Raw genomic sequence first — 15000 nt, forward strand, 5'->3', positions numbered from 1 at the left:
GTGGGGGGCGCCGGGGGCCGCAGGGCAGGGGCGCCGGGGCGGGCACGGGGCATATGGACGCCTCTCCGGGGGGGGGATTGGGCCTTTTTAGGGGAGGTTTTTAGAGTGTGTGGTTTGTGTGATTGTTGTCGTTGTTTGAGAATGTTGGCTGACTTTGAAGGGAAAATTATAGCCTCCAGATGTTTTGTAGATTATTGCTATCTTTGACATCTGAGTTTCAGTGTTTATAGAGAAAAGAAAGGCAGGGTAAAGTATCTCCAAAATCTCAGTTGCTAACAACCATGGGTAAATTTTTAGTTTGGCATTTGTTACCGAGGCGACGCACCCTCCAGAAGCAGTTACAAAACCAGGGTAAAATGCAAATCCAAAATCCAGACCTAACCTCTTCTACTTTCTATTTATTCCCAACCCTGTCCCCGCCCCTCCTTTATTAGCACTTCATGCCTATTAAAAAAAAAAAAAAAAATGTTAAGGTCTTGCGGACTGGCTCTCTGACTTGCGATATGCAGCGAACATTTTAGTCATTTTGCAGTAAATATGAGGGTACTGCAGCAATACCTGAGATGTTTATTACTTATTTGTTATGCTTCATAAGATGGCAGTGTCCATTTCCCTCTATCTTGGGGTGTCGTTCTTGGTAACCTTAACATTTAGTGTCACATAGCCATCCAACCTCAAAATTATCATTTGTTTCAGTTATTCCTGGTGTACACACCTCTATTGTTTCAGCCATTCCTTGCTAACCCCAGGCTTTACCCCCCCCCGCCCCCCCGATTGCTGTTTTTGGTGGGCTCTACCCTCAGACTCCCACCCTGGCACTTGCTCTCTGTGGGACAACGGTCATGATCTAAATTCTTTATTTCTGATGTCTTTTTACCTGCACAGATTACATCATGTATCAGTGAATAGTTTGTAATTTCTTTCATGAAGTTGTTATAAGATTTTCTGTAAATTTATATGAAAGCATTGTGTCGCCCAACTTTCTTATAATCAACTTGCAAATAAAATACCACAGATGAAAAGCATATGCTTTTTGTCATTCTATATTTGTATGTCCTGCATTTGTATATTCTATTAGAGCATTACCCTAGTATTTCTCTATCTCTGTGCAGTCCTTATTGCAAGTTGTACCATTTTTGTGATAGTGAAAGATTTGCATAAATAATGATTTATCTGAATTTCATGTGAGTTGAGTAATTCTTCAAATTCATGTTTAACATGAGATGCACTTGTAAAAAGAAAAAAAAAAACTATATTTCTTTTAAGGCAAAATTTCGCTGAAATCTATTATTGATACTTTCAATTAGTGACATCAAAATAAAGAACCAACAAGTTACTAACAAATATTTACAGTATTTTTTACCCATTGGTAGACCACCCTTTAATGCTGGGATGACATCTTATGAGAATATAGCCTACTCTAAGTAGTGCAAGCTGCACAGTTGTTTGCTTGTTTGGCCCTAATTGCATTTGTTGATCTTCAGATGTAGGCTCATTTTAGCCTCTAACTAAAAAAAAAATGTTTATGCTGCAGCCAAAAGCATAGAGAGTAGGTAATTTTGTTTCCCATGCTTCTGATTTTTCCCTGGAGAAGCTAACTTCACATGCAGCTTGAGAAATTCTCTAGTATGGTACTGGGGGCTTCCAACATGATTGTGTTAGGCCACATTATGTGTCGAGTGGCTTGCATGATCATCTGTAAATGGGATAGAGAGATCAGTCACATGTAACACCTATTTCACATGTGCCACTTTTATAACCAATTGAGGTTAAAAAAAATCATATCATATACTGTATAAATATATCTTACACATGCAATGGTAATGAAAAACGGGTAGATGCAGTTTTGTTCTATCTATTGTCCTTCAAGCCAATGCCGCCTGGGAAAATTAGTAAAAAATGGGGAAAATGCATTTTTTATATTTTTGTGAAATGTCTCTGCACATAGATTGCTCTGCTAGTGCTTAGCCACAAAGGAGTCAATTAGTAGACCTTGTGACCTTACCTGATTTCACCTTTCCTTGAATTGGCAAGAAAAACATATTTTTTTACTAATGCTATGAGTGTTGATGGTGTTACTTTTATTATGAATATTGTAATTACTATAATGTTATAAACCTTAGTAACAGCAAAATAAGATAACTTAAAATGTTTTTGTAAATAAAGGGAAAGGGTGAACGGGCGAGACAGGCAGTACTCGCAATTGGCTCATTGGTGACTTAGTACAAGTGTAGCCATCCACGTTTAAAAACAATTAAACGAGTAATCTCACAGTGGGCATGGCATGTACGTTAATGCCATGCCCGTCGGCATTGGGTTAATTTGGAGTACTTACAGAACATTGTATAATTCAACCATAAGAGGACAAAAGTTTGATAAGGTTTATAAGGTTTTGCTGTTGTTGTAGTGGACCTTATAATACAAATATATGAAAAGTCATTTTATGCTCTGGTAGAATTAAAACAAGGCAAGAAAAAAAATCCCAGGTAGATATGGAATGGCTTTCAGACATACTGTGGCAAAGAAATTCTAGGTGTTTGTGCTTGCAAGTGTTTGTTGAATGACTGAATCATTTTGTAAGTGTGAGGAAGAGAGCTACCTTTGCTATTAGGGACAAAACAATAAGATTAGAAAGGGTAAGACATGAAAACGGAGAGAACTCTCACTATAGAAAAGAGACAGAAAAGGGGACAGTGAATGGCAGTGATTAGTTTTCTTCTCTTCTTTCAGCTTGAGATTATCATAACTTTTTCTTTTATTAATAGGAAAAATGTGCCAGAGTATGCAGTGTCACGAGAGAAGAACGACTTGGGAGCCCTGCGCTTTGACTTGAACACTGATCTGACGCCTTTGTTTAACTGGAACACAAAGCAGCTCTTTCTCTACCTCACTGCTGAGTATCAGACTCAGAATAACAAAGTGAATCAGGTCAGTTTGGTATCTTGAAATTTATTACATATTTGTAAATATCTGAATAGAGGATGTCATGTATGCAATACTTACCTATAGACAATGCATTGCAACAAAACTAAGAGAAGAATAAGTAATGTGTTTTGAATTCCTTGCATGGATTCTTAATCAAAAAGTGTTTTGCTTCATATGTGGATTCAAATTTTCATATTGTATTACTATTTTCTTACTGTAGCTGGTTGATGCCATCTTTGTGTACTTGTCAGTACTGTGTTTGCATATGTTTGTTTATAAATATGTCATAAGGATGATTGTGAATGAAAGGATTTATTTATTTTTATTTACATTTGTTTTGTGTGTATATGTGAATATATGGTAAATGTATATAATTTTTTGTGTAATATTCATGGTTTGCAGGTGGTGTTATGGGACAAGATTATCCAGCGAGGAGAGGCTTCAGTGGTCAAACTCAAGAACCAGCACCTCAAGTACTATTTTTGGGATGATGGAAATGGTCTCCTGTGAGTAGCTGTCTCATTTTCTGCATAGATATTCAGAAATTATAATATGAACACATTTGTAGAACTGTGATCTAATTTTTGGAATTGCTTATTTGTCACTTATTTCCCAAAATGTTTCCTTTATATTTTACTTCATGAATTAATTACAAAGTCCAAAACTTTAAATTTCTAGAAACTCATGTTTCATACCTATTAAACTAATCAATAGACATAACTCATTTATGATGTTCTAGACTCAATTCATATAGAGAGAAGAGGTAATTATTTTCAATTCTTTTTATTCACAGTGGGCACAAGAATGTAAGCTTGTACCTGTCCTGGAACATCATTCCCATTGCGGGTACGCTGCCCACCTGGAGCGGCAGTGGAGTCTATAAACTGGCTTTTCCCTCAGAATACACACAAGGCCGTAGTTACTAAGGGAATTTGTAATGTTTAAGTAATGTCCTGTTATTCTAATCAGAAAGAAATTGATGTTTCCAGGTATATGTATTAAAATTGGCCCTCAGATGCTAATCAGAATGATCAATAGAAATATTTAGATATTTTATTTACATTTATTTAGTTTATTTTTCCTCTTTTATTTTCTTTCAGTTTTTTTTTGTTAAATATTTTGGGTAATGCAGGAAGTGGCTCAACACTGATAGAATGAGCAGAGCTTGCTTTGTGTGTGGCTGGAATTTAGTAATGCCTGATTGTAATGGTGAAGGTAAATTTAAAATCTTGTAAAAAAAAATTATGCCCTGACAAAAAAAAGTGAAGGGTTTTGCAGTTCATATTCTGAAAAGGGGGTCTATTTTGGAAAGGAATATATTTAAATCTATTTGGAAAGAGGCTAATGGAAGTGATTGTTTGTTAAACCTGTTTAAAGACAGTGAGATTCAAAAAGCAATTCAAAGTTGGTGGTGAAGTATTACAAATCTTACACATTCAAGATTGATGGTATAGATTTTTTCATTTCTCTTTTTGTTTTTAGATTTTTTAATAGTTTACTGCTCTTTCAAAATTGTAAGTTATTATATTTTTTCAAAACCCTTTCTTTTATGGTTTTCAAGGTCTGACAGAAAAAAAGGTTTCTAGTTTTAACCTAAGAAATCATTGTTTATGTAGGCTAAGGCAATTGATTTTTATAAGTTCATAAATTCTATACAAAACTTGTAGATATTGTCAGTGTGACTTTTGATGTATTTATTTCATTGCCAGAATCCATGATTACTATTTTTAAGTCTTCTAAATTCAAGTAAAAACATGTTGACTCCCTTGTTCACAGTTAACCTGTTTCTTGTAATAAAGTCTTTTCCACAAACTATGTTTGAAATATTCATGATGGTTAAACACACATACATAGATACATACATACATATACACATATACACATACATATATACATACATGCACACATACATACATGCACACACACATACATGCACACACACATATATATACATGTACACATACATACATACATGCACACATACATGCACACATACATACATGCACACATACATACATACACATACATACATACATACATACACATACACACATACATACATACATACATACATACATACATACATACATACATACATACATGCACATATACATACATACATACATACATACATGCACGCACACATACATGCACACATACATACATACATACATACATACATACATGCACACATACATACATACATACATGCACACATACATACATATATACATGCACGCATACATACATGCACACATACATACATGCACATATACATACATGCACACATACATACATGCACACATACATACATACATACATACATACATACAAACATGCACACATACATACATATACATACATACATATACATACATGCACACATGCACTCATACATACATACATACATACATGCACACATATACACATACATACATACATACATACATGCACACATATACACATACATACATACACACATGCACACATACATACATACATACATACATACATACATGCACACATACATACATACATGCATGCACACCTACATACATACATACATGCACACCTACATACATACATGCCCACATACATACATGCACACATACATACATACATGCCCACATACATACATACATACATACATGCCCACATACATACATACATGCACACATACATACATACATACATAGATACATGCAAACATACATACATACATGCACACATACATACATATATACATACATACATGCACACATGCACACACAGATACATTCATGCACACATACATACATGCATACATTCATACATACATACATACATACATACATACATACATACATACATGCACACATACATACATACATGCACACATACATACATACATGCACACATACATACATACATGCACCCATACATACATACATACATGCACACATACATACATGCACACATACATACATGCACACATACATACATGCACACATACATACATTCATGCACACAACATACATACATGCACACATACATACATACATACATGCACACATACATACATACATATATGCACACATACATACATATACATACAGACATGCACACATACATACATACATACATACACACATACATACATATACATACACACATACATACATATACATACACACATACATACATATACATACATACAAATATGCACACATACATACATGTACACGTGCATATACACATACATGTACACATACATACATATGCACATATACATACACATACATACACATATATACACACTCACATACATACATACATACATGCATACATACACACACTCACATACATATACATACTCACATACATATACATACATACTTATACATATACATACATACACACAAAAACAGAAACACATACACACAAAAACAGAAACACATACACAAAAACAGAAACACATACACACATACATACATACACACATACATACATACATACATACATACATACATACATACATACATACATACATACATACATACATACATACATACATACACACATACACACATACACACATACATACATACATACAAACATACATACATACATACATGCACACGTACATACATACATACACACATACATGCACACGTATATACATACATACATACATGCACACGTACATACATACATACATACATGCACACGTACATACATACATACATACATGCATGCACACGTACATACATGCACACGTACACACACACATACATACATACATACATTATACATATGCCCCATGGGGTTAATGGGTGGCTGTGGGGAGGCAGGCCTTGCCAGTCTGCTTCCCCGAGTAAACCGTACTGGCAGCGAAGTATATAGTTGTTGGTGCTGGGGGAAGGGCTAAGGTCCCTCCCACCCAGCAAGAACGGCGGGCTGTGGGTCCCTCGGGGTTGGTGACCGCTGGGATGCGGGTGGGGAGAGGGGGTTACCAGTCATCCCATCTTGGTCCCAGTGACCGCCAACCTGGCGTGATGCTTGTGGGGGAAAGCCCCAGGGAGCCCCGCAGGTGGATTATGGGACCTGCAGCCAGCCAACCTCCTCTGTATGGGGCGGCGTCGGTAGGGGTGGGAGAGGTGGCGCCCCCCTGAGGTTAGATCTCAGGCGGGCTGTCAGGGTGGGGGCTTGGAACGTCAACGAACAGGACGATCGATTACCACTACTGTCGAGGGAATTGAAGCAGCTTGAGAGATGAGGTGGCTGCTCTCTCAGAGGTGAGAAGACCTGGCAGCGGCACGATTAGTGTGCGTGGCTACACTTATTTCTGGTCGGGCCGCAGCGATATCCACCATCTCCAGGGAGTAGCCATAGCCATCTCCATCTTGCTATATAGGCTCCTATAAACTTGAGGTGAAAGAGATGTTTTATGCCAAACTTGCACCTGTGGCAGACAGTTGTCCTTGGTGAGATATTCATATTGTTCTGGGCGACTTCAATTCGGTATCCGGCTGCAATCAAGCTGGCTATGAGATGTCTGTCGGTCCTCATGGTTCAGGAGCTGATGCTGGCAGCGAGAATAGCCTCCTTTTCCGTGACTTTGCTAGGTCCAGGAAATTGAGGATTTCTTTTTTCCTGGTATCAACGCTCTGATCTGCATCGCTGGACTTGGTACAGCGATACGGGTAGTGTGGCCAAGGAGATAGACCACATCCTCGTTAGCACTCGGTGGAGGATCCTCCAGAACTGCAGGGTGTATCTAAGTGTCGAGTTCTTTGGAACTGATCATAGATTAGTTGTGGCTACTCTCCGGGTCCACTTTAGAACCTCCCATCGCCCAAATGGACACCCTAGGGTGTGTCATTTGGACAGATTGAGGGAGGATGAGTGTGCCTGGGTGTTTGCCGAAGCTATCTCTGGTTGTCTCACAGCACTCGAAGGCCTGACAGACCCTGTTCTTATGTGGTACCTGGATCTCCAAATACTTTAGTCAAGAGATTTCATGACCCTTGCTGCCAGGCCGATCCGTCTACTGACTTCCTGGTCTGACAGCCCAGAGTCGTGAACTGCACTACCGAGGTATATAAAACTCTGTGACTTCGACATTTTCACCGCCTGCACAGGGTCTCCAAGTAGGCCCCCAAAATCCTGGATCTTGGTCTTGGTCCAGGAGACCTCTAGCCCCAGGGGCTTTGCTTCACTGCTAAATGCATCAAGAGCCGCCACTTGGGTCTCCAGAGATTCAGAATGGCAACATCATCAGCAGTCAAGGTCTGTAACCTTGATATTGCCCAGAGTTGCTCCACAGTGACTTTGGACAGTAGCTCTACTCAGTATCCAATCCATGCAAGTGTTGAAAAATGTTGGTGCAAGAACATAGCCTCACGCCTGAACTAACAGGGAAGAAGCTCGACAGGCCCCCACCACACTTTACAGCACTTTCAGTGCCTGTATACGGCTTTGCTATTAATCCAACAATCCTTGTTGGAATTCCTCTTAGTCTCCCCCCCAATCCTTTGCCCGTTGTTGTCGTGGGGGGGCTTAGGAGACGGAGACTGAGACCCAATGATGGGGAACTCCTCAACCTTGGGACTCAGCCATCGACTCTACTAATTTTGCATGGTCTATTTTTCCCACTTATAATTTTCGTTTCAGATTCTTTATCAATCCCTTCTACTATCCACCTCCTAAGGTGTGAGAGCCGTGCTGAAAGGATGAAAGACTGACTTTGTGTCAGTCCTGAACGGCCTAAGGGAACCATGGGCACGGTATTCCCCTGCCATACCTGGCCCTTACCCCTCAAGGGGACCCTGAGGGGTGGACTGTTTTTATTTTTCCCCAATATAATCCAGGCTTATCATGGCCAATAATGAAGATGTAACCCCACTATTAGGGGCAATGAGGCTTGCCCCATTATCAAATAGCCCCAATCCCGGCTCCCCTTTGACCACGGCTCCGAACACTGCAACAACTCCCCCATCATCAATGCATACTAGTACAGTATCAACCATAATCAACAACCAACCTCCAGGAGACATTTCTACTCTCCTAACATGCTCAACTTCAACTCCTTTACTCCCTCAACCTTCTTCATCAACCATCCCATCTCCCCTTATTACTACCTTACAACCTTATTGCCCACCTCCCCGTAACACTACCCCCGTCAACACTACTCCCTCCTCCACACGTCCCCGCACTTCTACTACCCCCACCTCTACAAGAATCCTAAATATTCTATTTAGCCCAGCCAAATGGGACCGATTTTTCGTGATCCCTCCCACAGCTCCCTACTCTCAAAACACCCTCCTCTTCCAGCAATGCCTCCGAAAACAAGTAGGCAAAGTCTCTTTCCGTAGCCGACCCGACCACTCCCGTCTCGTCACAGTAACAACTGAAAACGAAGCTATAGCATTAACTAAACTAACTGATCTATGTGGTAATCCCATCCCTACAGAACCTCATCCAACCCTCAATACTTGCACCGGAACTGTCTCTATCTCCCCAACAGATTGCCCAATCCATGACAAAGAATGGTCAGATTGTGGAGAGGACTTACTCGCTTGTCTAACAGACTCTGATGCAACATATGTACATTGCTACTCCATTCCTCCCAGAGGAAATCGCAAGAAATCCATCAACATTGCCAAAATTACTTTCCGTAGACATGATCTTCCCTTAAATGTTTACATAGGTGGGGAATCCCCTACCTGTCCGGCCATACCAACCTCCTCCTCGTCAGTGCCAAAATTGTTGGCATTTTGGACATCCTGCCAAACATTGCCGTTCCACAGCCAGATGCCCGATATGTGCCCAACCTGGCCATACTCGATCAAACTGCTCTGCAAAATCACGCACATGTGCAAACTGTGGTGGCCCCCATAATGTATTTTATAGAGGCTGCCCTACCTACAAATTTGAGTCTGAGGTAGCAACTCTCAGATTCAGACTTGGACTCACTCTACGTGAAGCCAGACAGGAAGCACGTCGACAAGGCTTTTCTCTTACCCCCTACTCCAGTAATGTCGCTCACTCTGCCAATTCCCATACCTCCCAAGCTCCTACACCCTCTCCTAAACCCAACCCCCCTCCATCTAAATTCCCCTCTTCTACCTCCTACCTTCCCCAGTCAAACTCTTTTGCCATCCTTAACCCAAACACTCCAATCTCTACCCAATCAAATTCTTTTGTTATCCTAAATCCAGACACCCCAATCTCTACTACAGCCCCAACACCTTCCCCTCTCCCTCCCCGCACTACCCGCAGCAGACAGAATAAACGTTCCACCCCCTCTTCCCTTCCTCACAATCACCTCCACCTTCCTTTGCCCCTATTTATCAGACACCAAGAGCTGCCCATACAGCTATCCCTCGAACCTCAAGATCCTATACCTCCAAATGTGTTCCATGGTGGAATTCTGATCGCACGAAAGCACTCCGTGTAAAACGTGCAGCCTGGAACAGGTACCGTTACAAACGAGGCACCCCAAATCAACTATCAGCTCTTATCTTCTTTAAAAGAGCATCTGCCTGTCTTCGTCGTACAATCCGGAATTGTAAAACAAATAGCTGGCGAAATTATGTTTCCTCAATTACATCCTCTACATCTATCTCAAATGTTTGGCGCCGGGTCCATAAACTATCCAGCCCCCGTCCTCCATATTCGATATACCCTCATCTCTGATCCTCCCGAAGTCGCTAATGAACTGGGTGATTATTTCAGCCAGGTCAGTAGTAGTTCTCACCTTTCTCCACACTTCTCTTCTATTAAAATCATCAGGGAACGTACCCCCATTATCTTCACCCTATCCTCTGCTGAGTCCTATAATGCTCCATCCCACCAAAATCAAATATTCCTCCTACTGTCCTTCTCACCCATTTCCTTGACCATGCCTCCACTCATTCCTCCAGTATTCACGTCTACACTGACGGCTCCAAAACCAACTCCGGTGCTGGTTTTGCAGTAATCTTCCCAACTCGTACTTTCAAATACCCCATCCCTCCTGAATCCAGTGTCCTTACTACAGAACTGTATGCACTCCTTTTTGCCTTAAACACATACACTCACTCTCCTCCTCCTCTTTTACAATTTTTACTGACTCCCGTAACTCATTACCTTTCATAAAGTCAATACACACGACCAACCCCCTTGTTCGTAAGATCCAGAACTGGTTGTTCTACTTGTCCACGCGTCATAAAACATTCAAATTTTGCTGGGTGCCCAGCCATGTTGGAATCCCCGGCAATGAATAGGCAGATACTCTAGCACGCTACGCTGCTATGTCCACATCAAACCAACCACGTTTCTCACATATCCCAGCCACGGATTATTACCCACACTTTAAGACCTTCTTGTATAATCGATGGCAATCTTTTTGGTCAAGTCTCCACACTAATAAATTACATACTGTAAAACTGTCAATCTCCTTCTGGTCAGCTCCATCCCATCAGAACAGACGTTGGGAGACGGCTCTCGCCCGCTTACGCATTGGCCACACCCGTCTAACACACTCCTTTGTGATGTCACAATCCGATCCATCCTTATGTTCCCTATGTAATGTTCCTCTTTGAGTCCCACACATTTTATTGTCATGCCCACGTTTTGAAGCAGCCCGTACCTCTAATTTCCCCTACCTATCCTCCCTACATAGACATCCCAACCTATCAGACATCCTTACAGAATCTCACACTTTCTGCTTTGACAACCTGTTTTCCTTCCTCAAACTCATATATATCCTTCACTTAATCTAACCCCTTTACATTACCACACCCGACCCTAACCCATTCACTCACCAATTCCTTAACCCAGCTCTAACAACTAATCACTAACCCAACCACCCATGGTTAAAAGCAAAATAAATGTGCTAGACATCTAAGGTCATGTAGCACTATAGTAAATGGTAGTGAAGGGTGGTTGAGTTAGTGATTATTTGTCAAAGTTGGGTAAAGGAATTGACGAGTAAAAGGGTTAAGGTTTGGTAAGGTAATGTATAGGGGTTAGATCAAGTGAAGGATGAATATGCATTTGAAGTGTGAGAAGTTGTGGGAGGGATCACGAAAAATCGGTCCCATTTGGCTGGGCTAATAGATTATTTTGTAGAGATGGGGGTAGTAGAAGGACGGGGGCATGTGGAAGAGGGAGTAGTGTTGAGGGAAGTAGTGTTATGGGGAGGTGGACAATAAGGTTGTAAGGTAGTATAAGGGAGGATGGGGTAGTTGATGAAGAAAGTTGTGGGGGTATAGTTGTTGAAGTTGAGCATGTTGGGAGTAGAAATGTCTCCTGGGGTGTTGATTAGGATGGATACTGTACTAGTCGGCATTGAGGAGGGGGTATTAGTTGTAGTGTTCAGAGCCGTGGTCAAAGGAGAGCCTGGGGTCAGGGAATCGAGCGAATTTGAATTGGTGGAGCTATTTGATGAAGAGGCAAGCCTCGTTGCTTCTAATAATGGTATGGTTAATGGTTATTCATTGTTGGCCATGATAAGCCTGGAGTATGTTGGGGAGAGAAACGGTCCACCCTCAGGGTCGCTTGAGGGGTAAGGGCTAGACAACTAAAGCAGGGGAATACCGTGCCCATGGCTCCCTCAGGCCGTTCAGGACTGGCACAAAGTCAGCCTTTCATTCTTTCAGCACGGCTCTCACACCTTAGGAAGTGAATAGTAGAAGGGGTTGGTGAAGGAACAGAAAGGAAAAAGGAGGGGGGGGGGGGGGGGGGAAGACCATGCAAAATTTGTTGAGTCGAGGGCTGAGTCCCAAGGTTGGGGAGTTCCCAAGCATTGGGTCCCAGTCTCCGCCTCCTAAGCCCCCCCACGACAACAACGGGCAAGGGATTGGGGGCGAGTGAGTCTATATGTATAGTAGTTACTGTCAATACTTTTCAGGTATGAGAGAGGAAAGAGAGTGAGAGAGATTTGGGCTAACATTTAGCATCTTACGCTTGAAACCTATTGACATTGAGAAAATGAACATTATTTTGTGTGGATCAAGTTTCTTGAAGGCATATAATGGATGGGTTATAAGAGGATAGTATATGACGGAGGTCAGGTCTGTGAGAGCGGAAACCGCGAGTGTTCCAGGATCGTTATACTTTCGTTGATTTAGTGACAAAGATTGCAGTGCGTGTTGGAGAATTTGAATGGTTAATGGTTAAAAGCAAAATAAATGTGCTAGACATCTAAGGTCATATAGCACTAATGTTTGTGAAGGATGGTTGGGTTAGTGATTAGTTGTTAAAGCTAGGTTAAGGAATTGGTGAGTGAATGGTTTAGGGTCGGATGAGGTAATGTAAAGGGGTTAGATCAAGTGAAGGATATATATGCGTTTGAGGAAGGAAAACAGGTTGTCAAAGCAGAAAGTGTGAGATTCTGTAAGGATGTCTGATAAGTTGGGATGTCTATGTAGGGAGGACGTGGGCATGACAATAGAATATGTGGGACTGAAAGAGGAACATTCGGAATCGCGAATGTTCCAATGAAGGATAGTTATACTTTCGTTGATTTACTGGCAAAGATTGCAGTGCGTGTTGGAGATTTTGAAGAGGAGGGTGCGATAAAGAATGAGGTTGGGGAGGTGGTGCTGTATCAGGAGGGGTGTCGGGAGGTAGAGGGTCTGGGGAAGAGGGTACTTGTGACATGAGGGTTTCACGTGTGTATCCAGGAGGGAGTGGAAGGGATAGAGGGGATAGTGGAAGGGTTAATATAGGTGGGGCTGGAGTCAGGGGGAATGGGTTTTGTTGGGATGGGGTAGGAGGATTGGGTGTAGGGAGAATATGAGTAGGAGGAGGATGGATATCGGCAATCACTTTGAGTGTGGAGGGAGCGAGAGGTGGATGAGTATTAGTTTGGGACTCGATTATGTAGTTCTGGATATCTTCAAGAGTTTCTGTAGTGGAGTTGGTTGGGGAGTTTTGTGAGATAAAGGTTTTCTTTTGAGGGGGGGCTGTTGGGGCTGTAGTAGAGATTGGAGTGTCTGGATTTAGGATAGCAAAAGAATTTGACTGGGTAAAGATTGGAGTGTCTGGATTTAGGATGGCAAAAATATTTGACTGGGGAAGGTAGGAGGTAGAAGATGGAAAGTTAGATGGTGGGGGGTTAGGTTTAGGAGAGGATGTAGGAGCTAGGGGGGTAGGGGGTTAATGGTTAAAAGCAAAATAAAAGTGCTAGACATCTAAGGTCATGTAGCACTATAGTAAATGGTAGTGAAGGGTGGTTGAGTTAGTGATTAGTTGTCAAAGTTGGGCAACGGAATTGACGAGTAAATGGGTTAAGGTTGGGTAAGGTAATGTATAGGGGTTAGATCAAGTGAAGGATGTATATGCATTTGAGGAATGAAAACAGGTTGTCAAAGCAGAAAGTGCGAGAAGCTGTGGGAGGGATCACGAAAATCGGTCCCATTTGGCTGGGCTAAATAGATTATTTAAGAATTTTGTAGAGATGGGGGTAGTAGAAGGACGGGGGCATGTGGAAGAGGGAGTAGTGTTGAGGGAGGTAGTGTTATGGGGAGGTGGACAATAAGGTTGTAAGGTAGTAATAAGGGAGGATGGAGTAGTTGATGAAGAAGGTTGTGGAGGTATAGTTGTTGAAGTTGAGCTTGTTGGGAGTAGAAATGTCTCCTGGGGTGTTGATTAGGGTGGATACTGTACTAGTCGGCATTGAGGAGGGGGTATTAGTTGTAGTGTTCAGAGCCGTGGTCAAAGGAGAGCCTGGGGTCAGGGAATCGGGCGAGTTTGAATTGGTGGAGCTATTTGATGAAGATGCAAGCCTCGTTGCTTCTAATAATGGTATGGTTAATGGTTAATGGTTATTCATTGTTGGCCATGATAAGCCTGGAGTATGTTGGGGAGAGAAACGGTCCACCCCTCAGGGTCGCTTGAGGGGTAAGGGCTAGACAACTAAAGCAGGGGAATACCGTGCCCATGGCTCCCTCAGGCCGTTCAGGACTGGCACAAAGTCAGCCTTTCATCCTTTCAGCACGGCTCTCACACCTTAGGAAGTGGATAGTAGAAGGGGTTGGTGAAGGGATAGAAACGAAAAAGTAGGAGGGGAAAAAAAACAGACCATGCAAAATTTGTTGAGTCGAAGGC

The 15000-nt window shown here is 41.8% G+C and overlaps 1 protein-coding gene across 1 annotated transcript in view; it reads left to right on the top strand.

Moving 5' to 3' along the window:
• Positions 1–4737, top strand: part of LOC125031237 (signal peptidase complex subunit 3-like) — a 5073-nt gene extending 336 nt beyond the window's left edge. The window contains exons 2-4 of the mRNA XM_047621880.1: positions 2766–2928; positions 3328–3431; positions 3719–4737. Of these exons, the coding sequence (XP_047477836.1) occupies positions 2766–2928; positions 3328–3431; positions 3719–3851 (400 nt within the window). The 3' untranslated portion in view covers positions 3852–4737. The remainder of the gene's footprint in view (positions 1–2765; positions 2929–3327; positions 3432–3718) is intronic.
• The last annotated feature ends 10263 nt before the right edge of the window (positions 4738–15000 follow it).

The sequence above is a fragment of the Penaeus chinensis genome, chromosome 12 (assembly GCF_019202785.1).
Source record: "Penaeus chinensis breed Huanghai No. 1 chromosome 12, ASM1920278v2, whole genome shotgun sequence".
NCBI lineage: Eukaryota > Metazoa > Arthropoda > Malacostraca > Decapoda > Penaeidae > Penaeus > Penaeus chinensis.